Raw genomic sequence first — 21792 nt, 5'->3', positions numbered from 1 at the left:
TTTTTGCTTTCTCAGTTTGTTCATTGTATTCATGAAAACATGAGTTTGACCCACATTTGGCTGCTTAAACTTTGAGGACCCCAGAAGCTAACATGCTATGCATTTAAGCTAAAGGATATGTATTGTAAGCACAGAGAAGCTTCAGTGAAATGCCAAGCATGTCGACAAAGGCGCGGTCCCGTTACATACATTAAGTGCCAACAGAATACTGAAGAGACGATTGTGGCTTTGGTGTATGCTCCCTTTACCTTTATTGTAGACAACACATACAAGCATCAAATCTTCATAAACACCAAGCACATGTAAAATATACAGTATAGATTAAATAACAGTACAGAATGGTGTCATTAAACAAAGGAACTAGCAATTGCTAGGACTTTAGAGTAATCTTCCCCCTCCACTTTACGTAGATGTGTGGGTAAAGGGACCTTGATCCTTGTTCCTGTAGGATTTCCATTGTCCTCAATCAGAACAACATTGTTGGAATCAAAGCGTGGATTCATGCGTGCTCCAGGCATTTTGTGTCCAACGATTAGTGCTTTCTTCTTCTGTCCTTTGATGGCAAGCAACACTCTGTCACCAACTTTCCCGACGCCATTCTTGGTGTAGACATGGATCACTTTTGGTGCACGGTGATATGGTGTATTTCCAAGAGAGCTGTTGTCCACAACGCGCACTCTTGTCATTTTCTGAATGGCTGCTGCAACAGCAGATACGCTGACGAGACAAAAAAAAGTTCATTGGTTGGTGAGTACCGCTCTCCTTCAGAGAACCAGCAGTCAAGCAAGAAGTTTACTTTTCTATGAGGTAAAGTAAAGTAAAAAACCCTTTGATAGAATAAGTTGCTTCCTAAGATGAACATTGGTGCTCCAACAACAGTGAATGAAATGTGTTATAAAGTTTAATCAATTAATCAAATTATTTATCATGGTCACCCACTACTGTACTTGATAAATAATTTGGCTTTGGCCCAAAGCTTTAATATCCAACCAGAATAAATGCTTGGATGTATAATTTGTGTCTGAGAAGGCTGAAACATAATAATAAATCAACTACATATCAACTTTTATAAGAACATCAATTCCTTATCCTCCATGGAATACGCCATAGTCTGATTATGCAAGTACGTTTTATCAAAAATGTTTATTGGACGCAAGATGTGTCAACCTACACTGAAAGGTTCTTTCTCAGTGTAGTAGTATCGGAGGCTTCAGGTTTCATATTAGACCACAATTGGCTTCCAGACTAATAACATGTAATCATCAAGCTGATACAGGACATAGATGTATTGAAGAGAAGATCCACGTATTCGAAGGTTAGATATGAAGTGACCCCAGAGAAAACATTCCTCCTACAGCAAGTGAACAAAACAAACAACCTTCTAATCTGCTCAGACATGATTTTGCAGAATAAAGGTCAAACATCCATTTTAAGTTTGAATAAACAAACAACATGCTGCTGATGAATGTCACTGCTATAGCATTGACTATGGCAGTAAATAGTTTTGATTAATCCGAATAGGTTTAACAACTTAGATACAATGTGTCCAAAAAAAATCTGACCAGACAGCTGTCAAGTCTTAGCGAGCTCTCACATGTTAAATAACTTACCTAAAAGTCCTTGGCTGAATCACTGACGATGACTCTACAAGGAGCGCAGTAAGGGATCTTGAAAGCAGGCGAAGAGCCATGATTGTAGCGAATAATGTGCCAGCTAGAAAGAGAAGTTATGTTATCATTACGTTACGTTATCAGCTAAAAAACTACAGGGTGCACTAAAGATATCGCTAGCATTAAGCTAACAATCACGTGACATCAATCCATCCGAATAACTGAGCGGAACCATTTTGTTTATTGTCTTTTCTTCGAATACACAAATACAGGTACGACTGTGTTGAAAGTGTTAAGGTTTAAGATTCAAACATCCACCTCGTTTATACCCTGATATCACGCTCCATGCCAATGTCAAAAGCGATGCGTCAGCAATACGCGACCTACCGCCTTTAGCCGAGCAGGCTGATAAACACAACACGTATTCACAGAAGATAAATAAATACTCCTCTCTGCAAATGAGAAGTTGTATTTTTGTTTTGATAAATGTTGTTAAATGTCAACCGTGTGTCTTAAAACAGAGTACCCGACGTACCACAAAAGCAGCTACCCGGCCTCAGTTAGCTCGCGCTAAGTCGTTTGTTACGTTATCATACGTCATATCAACGCGCCGGGGGAATCTAGAAATGCACACGGATAGGTAGAAGCTACACAACGAAGACGACACGGCAATGGCGTACGAAGCTAAAGACGCGTCTCTCTATGTGCTCTAGTGTTATTTACGTCACGCTCTTTACCAGGGTGAGCCCCGCTGGACTGGTCGGGTTAGTTGTTCCGCTGACAGACAGACAACACGAACGTCTCTATCATCGCCAACTGCGAGACGGGTTGACCAACTGGTTCCGTTTCAGCCCCGGTGTCGCGGCCAGGAAGGACGGTTGACGTGAAACCAATCCGGTGCGGACATCTGCAGCCGACGGGCGTTATTTTCTTCGCACATCCACGCTAGTTAGATCGCCTCTCCACCTGTTATCTGGTACATCGAGGAGCTAACGTCCACGTTACGGGCCATTCGCTCGCACGCGCTGACGGTGATTGTGTTACTCTTCGCCGTGCTGCGTATCATAGCAAGGTGAGTGGCTTTCTCTATTCGTCGCTCAACTGTGTAATTTATTGGCGTTTGAAGACTAAGTGCGCGTGGTTGTCCTCCACAGCGGCAGCTAACCGTTAGCTGCTGCGACGTAACACTTTCTGTCAGAACAACACACGAGTAAACACGTTCCGTTACACGTTGGGCTCACGAGCTCTCGTGACTAAACGAGGAGCCGTGGGTTCCTCTCGAGGGTTCTAGCGGGTTCTTGTAAAATATGTAACATTAACCGTGACATTAATTATTATTGTATCGGTTGCGACACTGGAGGCTCAAGCGCCGGACTAAGTTCGCCTGTTTGTCCTCGTCAGGCACTTGGCTGTTGGGTTTGTTGCTTAGTCGCTGTTCATACGCACTGTTCACTATGACGAAGTGTATCATTCATGACATGAATAATAAAATGCAAAACTGCTCTGATGTCTCTCTGCTGTTGGGAGACTGCTTGTGTGTGGATGTAAAGGAACCTGAAGAGATATCAGACGGTCATGGTTTTAATGTCCGCCGACTGAGCCGCAGGGTTCGTGCCAGTATTTTCTGACACACCTTTTAAATAAGTAACAGGTTCCCCGGTGTTACACCGACATGGGCTCCATCATGGCCCGATGACGACTGGGCTGTGACAGTTAATGCTCTAAGAAGAGTTTCCTGTTGCATCGCCTGTAAAGGGATCAACATGAGCTGTCAGTGTTATTAATATGTCCATGAGCTGTGGTTCTGGGACAGTACTGATGGAAAGCCTTCCGAGTATCAGTCTGACACACTTCTGCTCATATAGATGGCAGACAAGAGAAAAAAAACATAGAGCCTCAGTAGCTTGACTCCTGAACAAAGAGTGTATTTTCTATCATTAATAATGTTTTAACATTTCATCATGGTGGAAGCAAGAAGTGACTATTTTCAGTTTGATTACATCTGTTTTGTGGCCTCGATCAATCTCTTGTGGTATTATTCGTTCATGAATCAACTCCACAACTGTTTGTGGTCTTTTAGGTTAAAACACAGTTCAGGTCAGATTCATACAGCATTGATTAAGAACCTATGTTGTGTTCCTGATCTTTAGATAAGAAGCTAGCTGCACTTCTTCTTTTACGGTCTTGTGTTGTATAGCGTCAGTCAATTTAATCTTAATGTTGGTTTGATCTTTTCTCTATTGTTGGATACTGTATAACAAATACTATTTATATGTATTTGTATACATATTGTTGGTTACTGTATAACAAATACTATTTATATATTTATTTATATACATATATATCTATGTCAGCAGGCGGTTGAACCTTTTTCCTAATTTTTTTGTTTTTTTGTTTACAGTGTGTGTAAGGTCTTTGCATTCATTCTGTGACATGATTATGAAACCGCACTCTATCGCCATGATCTGAGATAATCAAAGCTCAGGCACTCAGTAGTTGTCAATGATTTACAGGCTAATAGTAACAAGACTCATGTGTTCAGATCTGCATTATCAACCATCACTGTTGTTGGAGAATTGATGTTGTTGTGAAGCAGTTTTATAAAACTGATAATATAAAGCAATATGAACAGGGCACTGGATTCAAAGCGGTGTTTATATACGTTCATATTTTGACAAGCAAGTATCAATAACATTTATTCAAATTAATTCGGACCAATTATTAAGCCATGTATCGTTGGTACCTTTCTTAGAGGGTGTCCACCTATTTTATTGAGAGTGGGGTCATGCAAATGTAGTATTTAGTCTGTGTTGTGAAAGAATGTCAAAGGGTTTCACAAGGTGATTTTATTGAACAAACAACATTTATATCTGTTCTTTGGGTTGTTTTTGCTGAACATGCTATTAAACACCTTAATCATTAGTGGAAGTGTAACTTCATGTGACTTACAGTATATTTATTTCCTGCAGGAAACATTTCTGCTTCAAGGAGGTGTTTTAGCTTGACTCAACCTGTCACATAATCATAAATAACATTTTGCATTAAAGGTTTCTGGTCATTATTTGGATTGTAGGATAGTGTAATAGGGTGAAACAAAACCAATTAAACTTACTGTGGACACCTAGTATGTGTCCGTCTTTTGTAAAATTTGTTTTTATTTATTTGGAAAAGAAAGTTGGAGTATCTGAACTTTGTGTTGCTTCACAGTAACTAACATAATTCATAACGTTTTAAAGCATTAAACAAAGCTTGTATTTAACTCTTGAAGACAAAAGGAATAATGACTCAGATGGGGTAGACTTAAGTGGACAAGGTCATATGTGTGCTGATGTTAATTGACACTTTTCTAATCTGAAACCATTGCATGGGCGTCTATGGAGCAGAGTTGAATAGGTACAGGACACTGGTTGGAGCTGGCCTACGCTATGACTGGCTGGTTTGCGTTCAAGGGGCGGGACTTGGCAAAGGGTCAATTGTAGATGGAAAGCATTAGTGCTTTCAGAGACCAATTTCTCCATGAATAAAGATGGAGGTAGGCATGCTTGCAGTTAAAAGGTTTGCATCTGTATTATCAGCATGTAATGAACACGCAGCGGCCTGCACGGACTTGAATGAGCCATTGTATTGTATCATCCTTTCATTTATCTTGGTAGGCGTTAGGCTCTGATATATAGTTTGTCCAACTAGATAAAAACACAAGCATGCATTATCCCTGACTATTAGACAAACTCCATTGTTTTTCCTGCTTAAGCTGTAGAGCAAACAGCAGACTCCCTCTCGATGGAGTTTACAAAACGACTAGAATGGATATTCTTCCCCACTGTCTTCATACCTTTTCTGTTTATTTGTATTTTGAGACTGTGTGCCAGACTCGTGGCACCATAGCAACTAGCATCAGGTGGAAAGGTGGCCCAGCATTTCTCTGCTGCTGAGTCATGCACCCACAGTGCTGTTAAAAATAGTTCTAGACATTGAAATTATAATATAATCTAGAATAATTAATTAACATTGAAATAGTTGGCAGATGGGATCTGCAAAATAAAAATAAACTGCACATCCAATGTTTTATCAGGGCTTAAGCATATCACTGGTAAAATATGTGATTAATATTTCATGCTGCCCAAACTTAATATGTAGGTTGTAGCTACATCCTTAAACCGAGTTTACCATTCAGAATGAAGGTAATCTCGTATTTTTAGCCAGAACAGTAGAGTTGTCAGACCTCAATGATACACAATGCCTCATTCAGTGAGAAACACTGAATGTACACATAACTTTTGTCTTTTTACAAGAAAGCCCTACAGGGCACCTTCAAGCAGAGACACTTTGCCAGGAAACCAAGTTGAAGGCAAAGGTTACACACGTTGACAATAATGCAATATTGTAATAAACCCCATTTAAAAAAGAAAAATACTTATAGGGCTCAACTTTTGAGTCAAAGTCACGTTGATTCGCCTCTACTGGGGAAATTCATTTTAGGAGGCTTTTATTGCAGTACTATTGCACTATTATTATGTTGTATTGTAGTGTCCAATCGTTGATTAATTTATGTCATATACAAAGACAAAACAAGGACAAATTATATTTTAGTTGCTCTTGTTTACCATGAGTGTTCTAATCTAAATGTTCAAAGGGAACATTAGTCATATCTCAAAGACTTATGAAACACTTTCTAAAAACAAATGGCAACCACAGTAGAATCTGCTGTGCCTTTTTTTTTTTTTCTTTTTTTTTTATATGAATGCAATTAAAGCGTAGAGAGTGATTAGATGGATAAAGTCAGTGTGAAAAGCTAACTCAACTCTTGGATGCCAGCGGCTCTCACAGACAGTTTTTAATTTGGGGTTAATATACTACTATATATATACAACAACTCTATATATAACAAATCATTTTCTTAACGCTCAATTGTAATATATGCCGAGTGCCTCACAGTGGAATAGAGTTAGCTTGGTCAGATATTTTTGATTGCATATTATGTTCCTTGATTCATGTATGCCTGTTAAAGATGTATACTGTGTACATTTTAAAGATTGAATGGTAAAAGATTTAAAACCGAACAATACTGTCCATGACACTGACATTTCAGCCGTGAGGCGGGCCAACTGTACTATGAGTAACACCCATAACATACAGTAGGAGTTTTAATAACTCTTTTTTTTTTTTAAATGTGATTTAAGTGCATTTCTAGAGGTTGGTGTTGAATGTTAAACGGTCTGAACTGTGGCAATGGGTCCAGGATGTGCAGCAGTGTTGAAGGCACAGGGGGGTATGTTGTGTCCTCCTTGGGTTGAGACCGGTCCATTTGAACCCTGCGGTCTCTATCGGCTTATTGTTCAGCTCTGGCCGCGTCCCTCTCCAGTGATGTCACAGCATTCCAGGGAGCGGATAAATGAGTTAGTGTTAGGGCAGATGAGCAGCATCGTGAATGCTGCTGGCAATAGTGGGTCGAAGGGCACAAGTATAGCAGTGCAACTGTGCAAACCCACTCGCCAGAACTCTTCAGAACACCTACACGCGCCTTCGCCAAGCCCGTCATTCATTTAGTCTAAGTAAAATATGAATCCTTTTAAGTGGGATAGCCTGTAGATAAGAATAGGTACACTCTTTTAGGATGGAGAAGGTGCTTCAGTGTTCAGCTCATTTGTCTTAACATGTTTCTTTCTTTTGTCTTGCAACTCAAGGGCCACTGTATATGTTGTTGGGATGTTGCAGGTAATGATTGAATGGCTAGTGTTATCAATGCAATCCCTGACCTCATATTTGCAAGGGAGTTGAAGTAGCAATGCCGTCCATTTCCTGACCAACAGCCAACAGTATCGCACTTAATTTGTGCGGCTATCAGGATTTAGTGTTATTCTGGGATCCTTTTACAACCAGTCTGAACCCTAAAGGAAGGGAGCTAACTGCTAAGAATGTTGTTTTTAGTGTTAATAAGTGTTAATATCAGGACGTACTATTAATAGGACATCTTAAAACCGGTTCTCATAAACTATTTATGCTTTGTCAATGTTTTCCACAATTATACGTTAGGTTGCTTGTTCGGTCAACTGCTTGTTGTAAGTGACTGAAATTCATCAGAGACCAGAAGGAAAAGCGCAGTAACATGCCACATCTCCTGAGCCGGACAGGGGTAGATACACCCAGCTCCTAACCATTAGCATTTTATTGACCCAATATAATGTAAAAGAGGTTCTCTAACTTTTCTACAGCTTTTAGCTCATTGTTTTTGTTCCACCGACCCAAACAGACTGCATGGTTGAGTCACTGTTCTCATCAAATCCAAACGCATGACTGTACGCAGCAGTGTCTGTCAAACAAGTTCAGGCAACCTGAGTGTATCCTGAGGCTACCTGCGTACAACAACACGAATAATGAAGTACACCAGAGACTGTTGACGTTGAAAATCTTGCAAGCTAAAGACCCAGATATTATAGAAACATGTTTCCAATACCAGTGTTTCTCAGTCGGTTGACTGGATGGGGATTGCTGGTTGGCACTGAACATCTAACGCCAAGGTGTTCAGAGTGTACATTTTTTCTCTGAATACAATTGAACGATGTGTCATTTGCACGTGGAGTGGCCACAAACGAGGAACAGAAAGTGTATAATCATTCAAAACGTGCAGGCTTCAGTCGTCATGCATGTGGTTAAAAAACGACAGCATGTGACTATTGACAGGGCAGAAATGTGAACCTTAATAGAAGGGGACCAACATTTTTAATTTCATTGCCAGCATTACTGTAAATTTCTATCTTCTCTCCATTTCCGCCTCCTGTAATAGGGGAGGTTACTCTTGCATTTGACCAATTATGCTCAAATGCAATAGTAATAAGGAGCATACTTGGTGTTCTAATACTTGTATCTCTTCTTTACAGGTTGTCAACATGTTGCAGTGAGTAATGCACCGAGTGCTGATATTAATAATGGCCATCTATGGGGCGCAAGGATGCCCCAATTCGGAGAGCTGCCCACCGCCGCCGCCCAACAATGCCTCCAAGGACTTCTGTTACTCTGCTCGAATTCGCAGCACAGTGCTCCAGGGCTTGCCTTTCGGTGGGGTTCCTACTGTGCTTGCCCTTGACTTCATGTGCTTCTTGGTGAGTCTTTCTGTCTTGTTGCTATATCAACTGTCAGACTAGAGGTAACATTCTTCCAGGAATGTTTTTTTTTACTGATAAGCACCTTCAATAAGTTATGTAACTTGTGTATTCTCTGTAGTATAAATATAGAGACTAGAGGGGTTGACAGCCACTGTTTATTGTGTACTTCTAGGGGCTGCTGGTTGTGTTCTCCTTCTTGAGAAAAGTAGCATGGGACTACGGACGCCTCGCTCTGGTGACTGACGCTGACAGGTAATTGGAAAACATTAATCCAGACTGCCTGGAGGGTCCAGTACCAAGGCTTTCGGACTTGTTGGGGTTCATGAAAAACAAAAAACATCATGCCAACAGGCTGGTTAAAAGTGCTGAATACACAAAAAGGGTTTAATGGTTACAATGCGGTACATGCCATTGTCCTAAGGTAACCGATGCAAACCAAAATAACCTTTTTAAAAGGAAAAAAAAAGGCTTTGTCAGCTAAAATAATGAATTGTACATTTTTCACATAAAAATGTCACTTAGTTTTTAGAGATTTGTGGTAACTTAACATGTATTCTCAGCAGCAAGTCAGGAACCTGGCTTAATTCCTCTACTTGGTACAGATTAGTTCATTGATATGAATTGCTTATAGTTACAATGTTTAAAGGTGGACAAGAAGGGGACAGTATGAAGAGTAAAAAAACAACTGTTACTGTGAGTGTCTGAGAATGTAGGCTATCCATTGAGGCTGGTGACCCTATCTGCCAAAGACAAGTTTTATCAATAGTTGTTCATTGTGGATGTTTGAGTTGAGACTTCTGGGGGTGGAGTTTGATTTCTGACAGACATCACAAGGATGGTACTCCAGACGGGAAGTCGGTGTCAGCAGTTTCCCGTTTGCAATGGCAATAATGCATGCTGACATTGTCATGCTTCGTCACTTGTTGCACAGTTTGTTCACTTTGACATAGAAAGGCCAGACTGTTGTAGTAAACATGAGATGGAGGGATGGAGGGTTACCAACACATGGTTAGTAACCTTATTAATTTAAATACCCTATTGGATCAATTTCCAAGAACACTTTAAAGCCACGGTCTCCATCTAAGCTATGGACTGTAGTTATAATACAATGATATGCTTCCAGATATATTGGGATAATTTGAGACCGATGTCTGAACCCTGATTAAATAATGAGAATCAATGTGGACGCAACCAAAGAGGCGCCTGTCAACAAGGACCGCCCCTTTTTAAACTTTGAGGTGAAAAAAAACACGACTGGTCAAGTTCGGGAGAGAAGGGGCTCAGACATTGCCACAGAGCTCTTTGACTGTGAACCTTTGAACATACAAGACACAGTGCTCCATCACCTACATCCCACTGCTGTGTTTGTGTGATGTTGCAGCTTCACTATTTTTGCAGCTGCATGTGAGCAGAGTATGGGGCTGCAGCATGGCGGGAGGATGGGAGGGGGGTTGCTGTGTGGGACACTTTTTGAAGGAGATGTAGTTTGTTATCTCGTGACACTGTGCTGACTCGAGACCAACGTCTGTCTTTTAAAGTCTTATAACTACTGAAAAGTGAACGTAAGCTTGATTGTTAATCATTTTAAATTTGGGTATAAATGTAATGTTTGTTTTGCTGCAGCCACTTAAGATGTGACTTTCATGAAAGGGTTATTATACCATAGGCCATGCATGCATCTAAATGGTTGTGTAACATATACCAGAATAAATAGAAACCTTCATTGGTATGCCCGTGGTGTAAAATGCCTTCCACGTTCCTCTCTAAACCAGCACCCTTAACGGCCAACGGGGCCTTTTCCTCCCAACTTAACTGAATGGCTTTGTTTTGCATTTCTGTTCACCAGAAGAATGGATCAGCGGTACAGTCGCCTGGATGATCGGGAATAGTATGTTATCTCTACATATCATAGACTGCCTTTTTTTCTTCTCTCCTTTCCCGATTCTGTAGTTAACTCATAACTCTTGTCCACTCTGCCCAGGCCGCTGTGGGTTTCAGCCTGTTTTTCACTCTTGATGGTTTCGTTCGTTTTACCCCCTCTTCTTCCAGGCGTCTCCCAGTGCCATGCGCCTAATTCTTCTCCCTGTCCATGTCATTCTTTTATTTCTGCGGTTGGGTGTGCCTATCCTCTCTCACTGTCCTAATCAGATCTGTGTGTGTTAATCTGTGTGTTGACCTCTTTGTGAAGCGCGGACTTCTTAAGTGTGAGCGCACCTCCTGAGCTACACAGGCGGGATGCTTACAGGGAGAGGTAATGCTTCCCCGTTGTTGTTCATATACAGGCCCTAACATGGTGCAGTTACAGTACATCCTGTCCACTAGAGCTCAGAGGAGCGATTCTGACTTCTCACAGGAATGTGCGAGAGGAGGACTGATGGTGGATTACCGCTGCAGGCTCTCTCCTCATTCCATTAGCGATCTCTTAGCGCCCCGGGTGACGTCATCCGTTCGTGTAGTATTGAACACTGAACCAATGTTGGGAATTCCAGCAGAGCCTGGGTTCTGTCCATATTTTCCAGTAATGCATAAATTGACATGACCTCCCTAGGGAGTGCAATCAAATCTTTATACAGTCTAAAATAAAGCATTGATGCTGTTATGTCCAGATGAACCTGTTGCTCTGCTAGACAACCTCCATTCATTTCTGCCTCTTTAATCCTGGGGTTTCTGTTGTTTCCTCTGTGAATGTTCTTTTCTGTAGAACTTTGCCTTCTAACCCTTTTATCACAACCGTTCCTCTGGCAGTGATGGTGTACTCAACCTGTGTGAAGTAGAGACTCCTAATACTGCATGAAATGTGTCTGCAGAGATTCTCCCTGTGGTTGACTGGTTAACCAACCCACACCAGGATAAATAGGGGTGAATCTCTTCAGTCCATTTCAGGGCTTGTGTTAGTCTGTGTTTTTGTGTTAACGTTTCCACCCTGATGGTAGTCCTACTGCCCTGAGACACAAAGAACTAACATCCTCCTGTGGTCGGTGGTGGTGTTGTTGGGTAGATGTGTAACATCGTGCTAATGTGTTGTGTTTCCTGCAAACAGTGTGGCCTCTGCCTTGACATCAGATGCACCAGAACGCTACGAGCGCCTCACTTCAGTGTCCAGCTCTGTGGACATTGATCAGAGAGACACAGTAAGTACGCCATTGTTCTTACAGGACTAGGTATAGTGTCCTGTCAACAGGGATATGCTGTATGTTTCATGTTATAGCTACTACACCTCCAATTCCCTGCTCTTTTTTTCTTTTTATTAGGGTTTCTGCTCCTGGCTAACGGCCATTTTCCGCATCAAGTGAGTCAACCCACTGGCCGCGTATAGGGAATTAGTTTAATCAGTGTTCCAACTATTTTTCTCAGTTTGGAACGTTCTGTTTTGAATTGCATTTCTGTAGTTGACTTTGTTGATGGGTTCTCTCTATAGGGATGAAGAGATAAGGGAGAAGTGTGGCGAGGATGCAGTACATTACTTGTCCTTTCAGCGCCACATCATCGGCCTGCTGGTTGTGGTGGGCGTGCTGTCTGTGGGCATCATCTTGCCCGTCAACTTTTCGGGAAACCTACTTGGTGAGTCCATTATATTCTACTTGCAGGGGATCCTTGAAAATGTAGAAATGACTTTGATTTTTTTGTATTAGTTTTGCTGTCAATGCTTGACAAGATGAGACTCCTTGTTCTCTTGTCTTTGTGATTTTGACTAAAACTTCCTTCTCATAAATAAAAGAGTACAAAGCGTTGCAAACTTGTTTTAGCATGTAAGTCCAAACGATTGCTAAGGTTTAAAAATGTATAAGAAAACACCATGTAAATATGGTGAATGAATCATACTTTTGAGAAATCTGACAATTTCTGTGACTAAATGGTTTTACATGGGGCCTCAGTGCTGTACTCCTACTTTCTATATCTCAAGTTTGTAGTTTAATGGTGCTTCAGATTTATGGTGACTGTATTCATTAAATCATGGACACTTGGTGTCAGGGATATTCATTGGCTACCCTGACAGCTACCCTGACCCTCAGGCATGATGCCTGTTCATGGTTTCTCTCTGGACTACAGAGCACCATGAGCTGCAAGTGGCAGCAGAACTTCTGGTGACTGACAAGTGATTGTCTTGTTTCTTTAATTTTTTTCCCACAGAAAACAATGCCTATAGTTTTGGGCGAACTACTATTGCAAATTTGAATGCAGAGTGAGTAATTATTTCACTGTCACTTTATTATGATATGCTGTACTTTGAAGCCTTATGTCGATTCTTCACTTTCTAATGCTTTCACAAAGTCTTTTAAAATATATCTTTTACCCTTTATTTCCTTAGTAATGCACTATTGTGGCTGCACACCACCTTTGCATTTCTTTACCTGTTACTAACGGTGTACAGCATGCGACGGCACACCTCCAAGATGCACTACAATGAGGATGACTTGGTGGGTGGCATGGCTTCACAAAATGGCTGTTTTATTCACTTATTTACACACTTGCTAATTACTTCCCTGTCTTCATTTCCACGCAGGTGAAACGCACTTTATTTGTCAATGGGATCTCCAAATATGCAGAGGAGTCTGAGATAAAGCAACACTTTGAGTAAGTACTACAGTCTAGTACACTGTTAATATCTCACTAGGCTTCCAGTACGCTGCTCTGTCGAAATGGCAGTACGCTGTGCAGTAACTGTATTAAGGTGTATGAGTGCCGTGCCTTTTCCTGTTAAAAGCAGCTGTCTTGTGCTGGCCCATATGGCTGGGATCAGACAATGATGAGCCTATATGTGTAATTGTCCATAATGGAAGCCAGATGAGCAGGATCATGCAAGTCATGTGTCAAGATGGTCAAAGACTGAGGATGGGGTGTTTGGCTCAACTCCTACTTAGTCAAATGTTATTACTCAAAATCGTATCTTTGCTCCAAAAGGAACTTCCAGTAAAAAAATAAATAAAAGCCATGAACTGTTGGTGGCTGTTGCGTTCATATCTTTTTTGGGACTTGCCAGTATTGTTACAGTGTGGTAGAGATGGGTCATCTACCATAAATACACTTTGCTGCTGTTGTCTATGTGTAAGTGGAAAGGTATCCAGTCTTTTGACGTTCTCCCTCCCTGCTCTTCTTTCATAGGCAAGCGTATGAAAACTGTGCTGTGCTGGAAGCACGTATCTGTTACAATGTGGCCAGGCTGATGTATCTCAACTCTGAAAGGTATGTTTTATCCATAATTGCGCGAGGGCGGGGGTGGCTTTTGCCCTTTCTTAGCATTTTGGGATGTACTTGTGAAGTGTCTCATTGGATCCAGGACCGGAGCTTGTTTCAGTGAACTAGTCCCTCTATAGTCTGACACAGCGGATGTTTTGCATGCAGGAAGAAGACCGAGCGCAGCAAGAAATTCTTCCTTGACTTGGTGGCAAAGGAGCATATTACAACCATGATCAATCCAAAACCCTGCGGACACCTTTGCTGTTGCATCATCAAAGGCTGTGAGCAGGTAAGAATGATATGTCGTAGCAAGATCTTAAAACGACACACTCCTGAAATGTATTTACAAGCTGATACTGACAGTATTTTGAGGGGACTGATAAAGAAGGCATCTATCTGATCTTACTTATAGATTAAATTGAAGAATCTGGGATATGCTGGAAAACATATAAGCAATGTAACACACGGGTACCTGCTCCCGGAGAAGGCACTAAACCATATATTATCACATCATTGTACACCACATCTGAACATGATTTAGCCGGTGGGTGTTTTAGTCACAAAGCTCCTTGTGCTAACTTTTTACAAATATGGCTGTACTTTGAAGTTGAAGCAGGCATGCATTAAAACAACAACAAAACCTCTCACACATTGTGAAAATATTTCAAACTCAAATAAAATCATTACGAACACCTAAATGGATCACATGAACCTAATATAATAATGGTTTCCTCATTCAGGGAGAGAAGTGTCTTTTTATGCGATTTTTACATCCACAAAAGAAAGTTGATGGTTATGTAATTACATTAGGAGATAATCGTAGACTTGACCTTGTGTATTAAGTGCTATTTACTAACTGCAATGTAAGATAATAAAAAAATCACAGACTCTGACTTCGATATCCTTGTCTTCCACAGGAAGAGGCAGTGGGCTACTATACCAAGCTGGAGGCACAACTAAAAGACGACTACAGGAAGGAGAGAGAAAAGGTTAACAGGAAGCCCCTAGGAATGGCCTTCGTCACCTTCCAGAATGAATCCATAACTGCCACGTAACTACATTTAACATGTTGTCAAGTTTGTGAATGTGTAGCTGTCACATTTGTTTTGAATTGACCGACTATTCAGTAATGTTTTAATGTCTGACCTTTTTGTTTCTCACCAGAATCTTAAAGGACTTTAATGCTTGCAAGTGTCAGGGTTGTCAGTGTCGTCAGGAGCCCAGAAGCTCTCAATTCAGCGCCAAGCTCCACACACACAACTGGACCGTCAACTACGCCCCTGATCCGCAAAACGTCTATTGGTAAGAACGCATTCAGGTCACATGATCTGTCCGCATTAATGGGCCGACTCGGCTGGATACGTTTTGGTAAGATCAAAGTACTTGATGCAAATACCCAAAGGGAATTCTACAAATGCACACTTGTTGACTTGTAATGCTCTGAATATCACGCTGAGGAATAATTAGACTTCATCCCACTTTGAAGAGACTTTCTTCCTCCAGATGATGAACTGGTTTTTGAGCAGCAGTATCAGTTTACTGACCAGCTGTGTCCATAACTGCGGGTCATCGGCCAGTGTCAATCTAACCGCTGCATAACCTTCATCCCACAGGGAGCATCTGTCAGTGGGAGGAGTCTCCTGGTGGCTCCGCTGCCTAATCATCAACCTTGTCCTCTTCCTCCTCCTCTTCTTCCTCACCACCCCAGCCATCATCATCTCCACAATGGACAAGTTCAATGTTACCAAACCGGTCGAGTACCTCAATGTGAGTGTTTCATTCATTTACTTTTGTTTTTGGTAAAAGGACTGCGGTCAGTTGAGGCATCTTTATCAATGTCCTCCTGAGCGTCCAGATCAAAGTCATCACAAGCCTGCGTGCTGTTGTGAAGGCAGAATAATTCACCTCTCGATTCTTGACACGTGTCCATGTTGGCCTGATCTGTCCTTCAGAATCCAATCGTCACCCAGTTCTTCCCCACCCTCCTCCTGTGGTCCTTCTCCGCCTTACTTCCTACCATTGTCTACTATTCTGCCTTCTTAGAAGCCCATTGGACTCGGTAAGCTTCACACTTTCTGCAATCAACAATTCAACATATCAGTCATGTTTTTATTCCCATTCAAGGTTTAGGTTGAGTGTGTAAATATTTCCTTTGGCCTTACAGGTCAGGAGAGAACAGGACCACAATGCATAAATGCTACACTTTCTTGATCTTCATGGTCCTGTTGCTGCCTTCCCTAGGACTCAGCAGGTATAGGATATTCTTGGTTTCTGCCCTGCAACACAATGCAATGTAAAAATTTACATTCATTAATTTTTGGCAGCCTACATATTTGAGCTGATTTCTTCCTTTCCCTGTATTTTTGCAGTTTGGATGTTTTCTTCCGCTGGCTTTTTGACCAAAAGTTCTTGGCAGATGCTACAATGAGATTTGAGTGAGTATCATAATTTTACAGGTTTCAATACACAACTTCATAGCACTCAAAATGAAACAGAATGGGATGAAACCTATTTAATTAATTTGGAATAAAATTGGCTTCTGCAATAATCCTTTTTCAAACTTCAATATGAGTCTGACTTCAGTCTTTTGGTGATGGTGACTATTTCTTTGCTCTTTAGGTGCGTGTACCTTCCTGACAATGGCGCCTTCTTTGTGAACTATGTCATTGCGTCGGCATTCATTGGTAATGCCATGGACCTGCTGAGGATCCCCGGTCTACTTATGTACATGATCCGCCTCTGCCTGGCTCGCTCTGTAGCAGAGAGGAGGAACGTCAAGAGGGTTAGTGAGTCTCCTGCTTAGCAAGTTGACATAAGTTATGGATCCATGTCCCGTTAAGTTTAAAAATGAATAGCTGGGTATAACTGATCTCTAACGCAAATATTTCCCCTGAAACATTATGGGGGAATTCATTGTTTCATTGTTGTGCACATGAATAAGCCAGTTAAGAAGCTAAAGATCAGAAAACCAAGACTTTTTTTTTATTTCGATCTTAAATCAGCTTCACGTGATGGATATTGAAATTTAGATTAAGATTTTTGATTTTCTTTAATATCCTGTAATTGTGCCCTTATAGCACCAAGCCTATGAGTTCCAGTTCGGGGCAGCTTATGCCTGGATGATGTGTGTCTTCACTGTGGTAATGACCTACAGCATCACCTGCCCAATCATCGTCCCTTTTGGTGAGTTCTGCCATTTATTACCCCCTACTGGCGGTTACTGCACCAGATAGTGTGCTTATTGAATGACTGCAGGAGAACCGCACAGAGGGCAGGCGGCGTCCAGGGGCTCTGCTTTTTGTACAGAAGCTTATCAGCCGGCCTAATTGGATTAGTTAAACTAATTGTTTTGTCTCCCATCTCTGCGCAGGGCTGATGTACATGCTGCTCAAACACCTTGCAGACAGGTACAACATGTACTACGCCTATCTGCCATCCAAACTGGACAAGAAGATCCATTCTGGAGCGGTCAACCAAGTGGTGGCTGCTCCCATTCTCTGTCTCTTCTGGCTCCTGTTCTTCTCCACTGTTCGCTCGGGTAAGATGAGGACTCCATCTGCTGGCCACTGATGTCCTAACACATGCCCATATTCAATTACAGTGTCTTGTCACTGGTCTGAAGCTTTGTAAAGTATACTAGCTCCTGCTAAACGAGAGTCTCTTCACCTTCTCTCCCCCAGGCTTTTCAGCTGCCACGTCCATGTTCACGTTTATAGTTTTGATCATCACAATCATTATCTGCCTCTCTCACGTCTGCTTCGGACACTTTAAATATCTAAGTGCTCACAACTACAAGGTAACAATATGAACATTCATGTGATTCATGTCTTCTTAAAAAAAAAAAAAAAAAGGAAGTATTCTATTCAGCTGCTTATGTTAAATGCACGTTTTCTTTCCTAGATTGACACCCTGGCGGTGGACGGGTTGGAGAATGGGCGTCCAGTGTGCACTTCTACCGCCAACAAGGCAGCCGTATGTATTCAGTCATGTTTGTTTTATAAAAATATGAGCGATCAAACAATGGAAAGAGCTTGTAGCTTGTGTTTTCTTAACTTCAGCAATGCTTGTTGACCTTGTTGTTGTTCACTTGAATGGTATTAAATGTCAGCTTTTTTTTATTTTGTATTAATAGAAAAGTCAATCGTTTGCTCGGTAACAGCCATGGACTTGGAAGAGTATTTAGTTTGTGTGAAATATTAATGGAATCCTGCAAAAACAGTTATAAAGCAAATTGTTATTCAGTGTGCGCATGTCAAGTGAATTTATCTTTTTTGTTGAAAGGTGAACTCATCATGGAACATAAAATGGGTATCGCACTTTAACATTATATCTCATTTCATTGTCTCCACTACAGCAAATGTACATTGCTCAGGTACTTCAAGACCCAAATACGGAAGAGGCTGGTTCCGGCAGTGGCGAGGACGACGGCCAGGTTTCCTCGCAGGACGAGGAAATAATCAATGTCGAAAATGGCCTGAATGAGGACTTCCAGTCTGGCGAGGACAGCCTCATTGATAATGAGGTTCGGCACTGATGCTGCCTGGAACAAAAAAATAAAAATCTCCTAAGTTTTACTTGAGGAGTGCACTGAATATGTGAATTATACTAGGAACGGAACCAACAGTTCTCCAAAGCATCTCAACCTCCATGGAGGGACTTGACACTAACGGAAGCACACTGTCTACTAAGGATTGGATGGTTTCGCTTAAGGACTCCTGCATTTTCTTCACTGGATCTGACCAAACATCATCTTCTGTCTGAATACCTGCAGAGGGAATCTACTCTGACAATGCAAGGCCAGCTACATCCTTCTGCCCCGATATATAGCTGAGGCACACCCCCCAAAAGAAACTGCACATGGACCCATCAGAGAAAGACACTAATGCACAAATGAAGAATAGTTTGCCTTGTTTTGGAAGGGAAGTGATATTCTGTCTGTATTTTCTTTAACATGATTGCACTTGAAAGAGAGGACCTGTCCCATAAGCTCGAGTTTCACTAGGGTACTGTAGAACAGCATGCCTTCAAGTTCAAACGGTGGAGGGATTCTTCTCTAATCCTTTGCCAGTATCGCTAATTGTCTGCACTAAATGCTTCCCCTGAATTAGCAGCTGATGCGAGAGGAGTTCCCCACACCTCCAGACAGCTTAGTGTGTGCAGATGTGATGGTCTCAAACTGGTTCTTCCCCTAATTCCCTTTTTTTTTTTTTTTTTTTCTTTTTTTTTTGCATTGCTACTAACACTCCTGGACACTTGGACACTGTACAGCTACAAAACTCTGGATCTGTAAATTAGCATTTTTTTGACGTTGGTATTTATTTGTAGGCATTGAATGTGAAATGCTCTCAAACTTGATACATCCCTGAACTGTGGACTTCGTATCTTGGCACACTACATTGAATATGATCTTTCTGCCGTTCGGTCTCTGAGCCCTTTGGGTTTGCTGTTGGACTGCTGCTACTGAAGCTGCTCGCGGTCGGGGGAAGTCCTTACACGACAGCTGCAGGAGGACTGGAGGCCTGGAGCCTGCCGATCCTTTTGTGTTGCTCAGAGGATGGAGAGAAAGTCTTTTTTTTTTTTCTGGGTCAGCTTCACATGATATTGTGACTAGTTGTCTTTATGTTTGTTTGTTTTTTTGTTTGTATCTTTTTGTCCAGATGTTTACGTCTTTATGTAGGATTTTGAAATTAGCATACAGTGTAGGTGGCTACTGATAGTTTGAAGTCCTTCATTTTCATCTCGTAGGTAGCAATCTGCTCCAGTGGTCATCGAGCACTGTAACCATTTCCCATTTGCAGTTACTCAATGCAAAGTTGTAGATTGTTTCACTCAAATTGTGCAATGTTGGTGATAACATATAAGATAGGAGATGCCACTTGAGCGAGTTACTCCAGTGGAGGAGGTCCACGTCTATTTAAACCCTTAAGTTTATGCTATTGAATATACGGTCATGCCATTGAAATCAAAATGGAGTACATATTATTTATGTTGTTCTTGACTTGTTATGAAGTAAACATGTTTCCCCCCCACAATTGTACATTCCATTTGCAGATCCAGTTTCAGAGCATTAATGTTGTACTACAACTCCACACTTGATCCGCAGCCTCGGAAAGAAACGCATAAAAACAATGCAAACAGCAAGTTAAAAAAATAATAATGTGAAACAAAGTGCCCTCACAGCTATGACCTTACTCAGGATTTATCAAGCTTTCTGTTACTGTCATTAAACTTCCCCCATACTCACGACGACACTGAGTTGCCCCATTAAACATAAGGAAGACTGTTGGTAAGGGAAGCAGACCGATAACCACTACTCTGTCGCTGTGGACCAGTTCTTGTCATTGCGCCATAATAATGAACATGTATTATCCAGCTGCTCTGCAAACTATTGTGTGAAATGTGCACTAATCTTACTTTCACTTGTATAATTGACGGAGAAGCCCCCTCCCCCTCCCTGTGGGTGCAATGGTGAACCTAAACTGTTTCCATAATTTGTCCATGGGTATATTGGCACCGCATATGGGTATATTATTATGGTACTAACAAGATAATTGTTTGACACCGTTGAGTCTGGTGCTGTTCTGGTCATGATGGGGTGATATTATTTTCTTCTTTTTAAATACCTCTGTGATGTCTTTTAAATCTCTGAATGTGTCCTGTCAACGTAACATCCCAGGTCATCTCTGAGGGAGATGCATGTAATGTCTCATGTTGTCTAACAACTCCAGTGTTTGAACACAGAATGTAGGTTAAGTCCACGACTTTTGATAAATTGCAAGTGGTTATAGCAATGGTGTGACGGCTGTATTTACGCAGCTTCAAAAGGACAGTCCACTAACTAACCAGAAATTATAAGTTTTGTACTTATAATTTATATGCAGATCTTACTGGTGTCCAGTGCCGTGCCATGGCATTCCATTTGAGAACATGATCTACATTTGTCAGTCTGATGGTTGCAATGATTTCCAGTAGTCCTTTTCTAACTGCTCATGATGAATCCTTTTATTTTAGCTTTTCTTCATAAGATCTGTAAAGATAGTGGGACTCATTGAAAATAAATGGATTGTTTTTGTAAACAGCCAAGCACTTTCTAATAGAAGTTCTCAGCTCGTCATGTGCTCAGGTTGGGTCGTAAAAATGTATCCGTGTCTCAAATCTGTGCACAAATTAGAATGTGTTTGTTTGTGTGCTTTGACATTTTTATAGTTTTGCATTTTTTTTCTAGATAGGAAGAGTAACTATAGAAGATCTCAGCATTTGACAGTCTCATTTTATTATTCTTTCCAAAGGGCCGTCAGTTCAACAGATGTATTGTACCCCTCCCCCGACCCCAGCTCTTTGAACAATAAATCTGGATTTAATCATGTGTATTGACGATAAGCGTTTCTTTTTTTAAAGCAATGAAATAATATATTTGCGTCTTTTCACAAAGTTTAGCTGTGAAACAATAAAACATTTAATTCGGCACATTGTTTTGGTGCTACAGACTTATGTGGTCTCATGTGACCATGACTCGTGACTTCTAAAAGCAATGGCTGTGTGCAAATCTTCATCCTAATACAGCATAGACCGTTAAACAAACAACATATTCAACCATTTTGTAGTCCCATAAAACAAAAGTCAACATTTGGTCAAGGTCGTACTCTGACTACCACGTGTCACTGCCAAGTGTACCGTACAAAAAGCCTGAATTTGTCACTAGCACAGTTTATTTTTCTCCAGCTGTGAGCAACTCTTCCATTATGTTATTGACAATACGTGATATGAATTATTTTCTGGTTGATATGCCTTTTTAATTTTATTTTTATATATATATATATATATATATATATATTTTAGCTTTAGAGGCCCGAAAAGGTAAGAATACGTAATCATTCAATGGAAAAGTAAAGGCAAAACAT

At 41.1% G+C, this 21792-nt stretch overlaps 2 protein-coding genes across 3 annotated transcripts; one reads left to right on the top strand and one right to left on the bottom strand.

The window, feature by feature from the left end:
• Positions 1 to 236: 236 nt before the first annotated feature.
• Positions 237 to 2427, bottom strand: mrpl14 (mitochondrial ribosomal protein L14). 2 transcript variants are annotated; one of them, XM_079229562.1, is made up of 3 exons: positions 2348 to 2427; positions 1611 to 1713; positions 237 to 717 (listed from the first exon to the last, which is right to left on the bottom strand). In XM_079229562.1, exons 2-3 carry the CDS (start codon positions 1688 to 1690, stop codon positions 348 to 350), a joined length of 450 nt encoding a protein of 149 aa, XP_079085688.1. In that variant the 5' UTR covers positions 1691 to 1713; positions 2348 to 2427; the 3' UTR covers positions 237 to 347. The 2 variants fall into 2 exon arrangements, with proteins under 2 accessions (XP_079085688.1, XP_079085689.1); XM_079229563.1 differs by lacking the exon at positions 2348 to 2427 and adding an exon at positions 2146 to 2181.
• A 177-nt stretch (positions 2428 to 2604) lies between these two features.
• On the top strand, positions 2605 to 18451 carry tmem63ba (transmembrane protein 63Ba). Its single transcript, XM_079229339.1, has 24 exons — positions 2605 to 2682; positions 8489 to 8710; positions 8886 to 8965; positions 10560 to 10601; positions 11754 to 11844; positions 11965 to 12002; positions 12132 to 12274; positions 12845 to 12896; positions 13023 to 13131; positions 13218 to 13288; positions 13817 to 13897; positions 14057 to 14180; positions 14809 to 14942; positions 15056 to 15193; positions 15505 to 15658; positions 15844 to 15950; positions 16056 to 16142; positions 16261 to 16326; positions 16511 to 16673; positions 16969 to 17074; positions 17262 to 17429; positions 17572 to 17687; positions 17792 to 17863; positions 18246 to 18451. The coding sequence occupies exons 2-24, from the start codon at positions 8513 to 8515 to the stop codon at positions 18423 to 18425; spliced, it is 2520 nt and encodes an 839-aa protein (XP_079085465.1). The 5' UTR covers positions 2605 to 2682; positions 8489 to 8512; the 3' UTR covers positions 18426 to 18451.
• The last annotated feature ends 3341 nt before the right edge of the window (positions 18452 to 21792 follow it).

This window comes from Taurulus bubalis (assembly GCF_910589615.1).
Source record: "Taurulus bubalis genome assembly, chromosome: 14".
NCBI lineage: Eukaryota > Metazoa > Chordata > Actinopteri > Perciformes > Cottidae > Taurulus > Taurulus bubalis.
The sequence above is the reverse complement of the archived record's forward strand: the minus strand, read 5'-3'. Positions and strand labels throughout refer to the sequence as shown.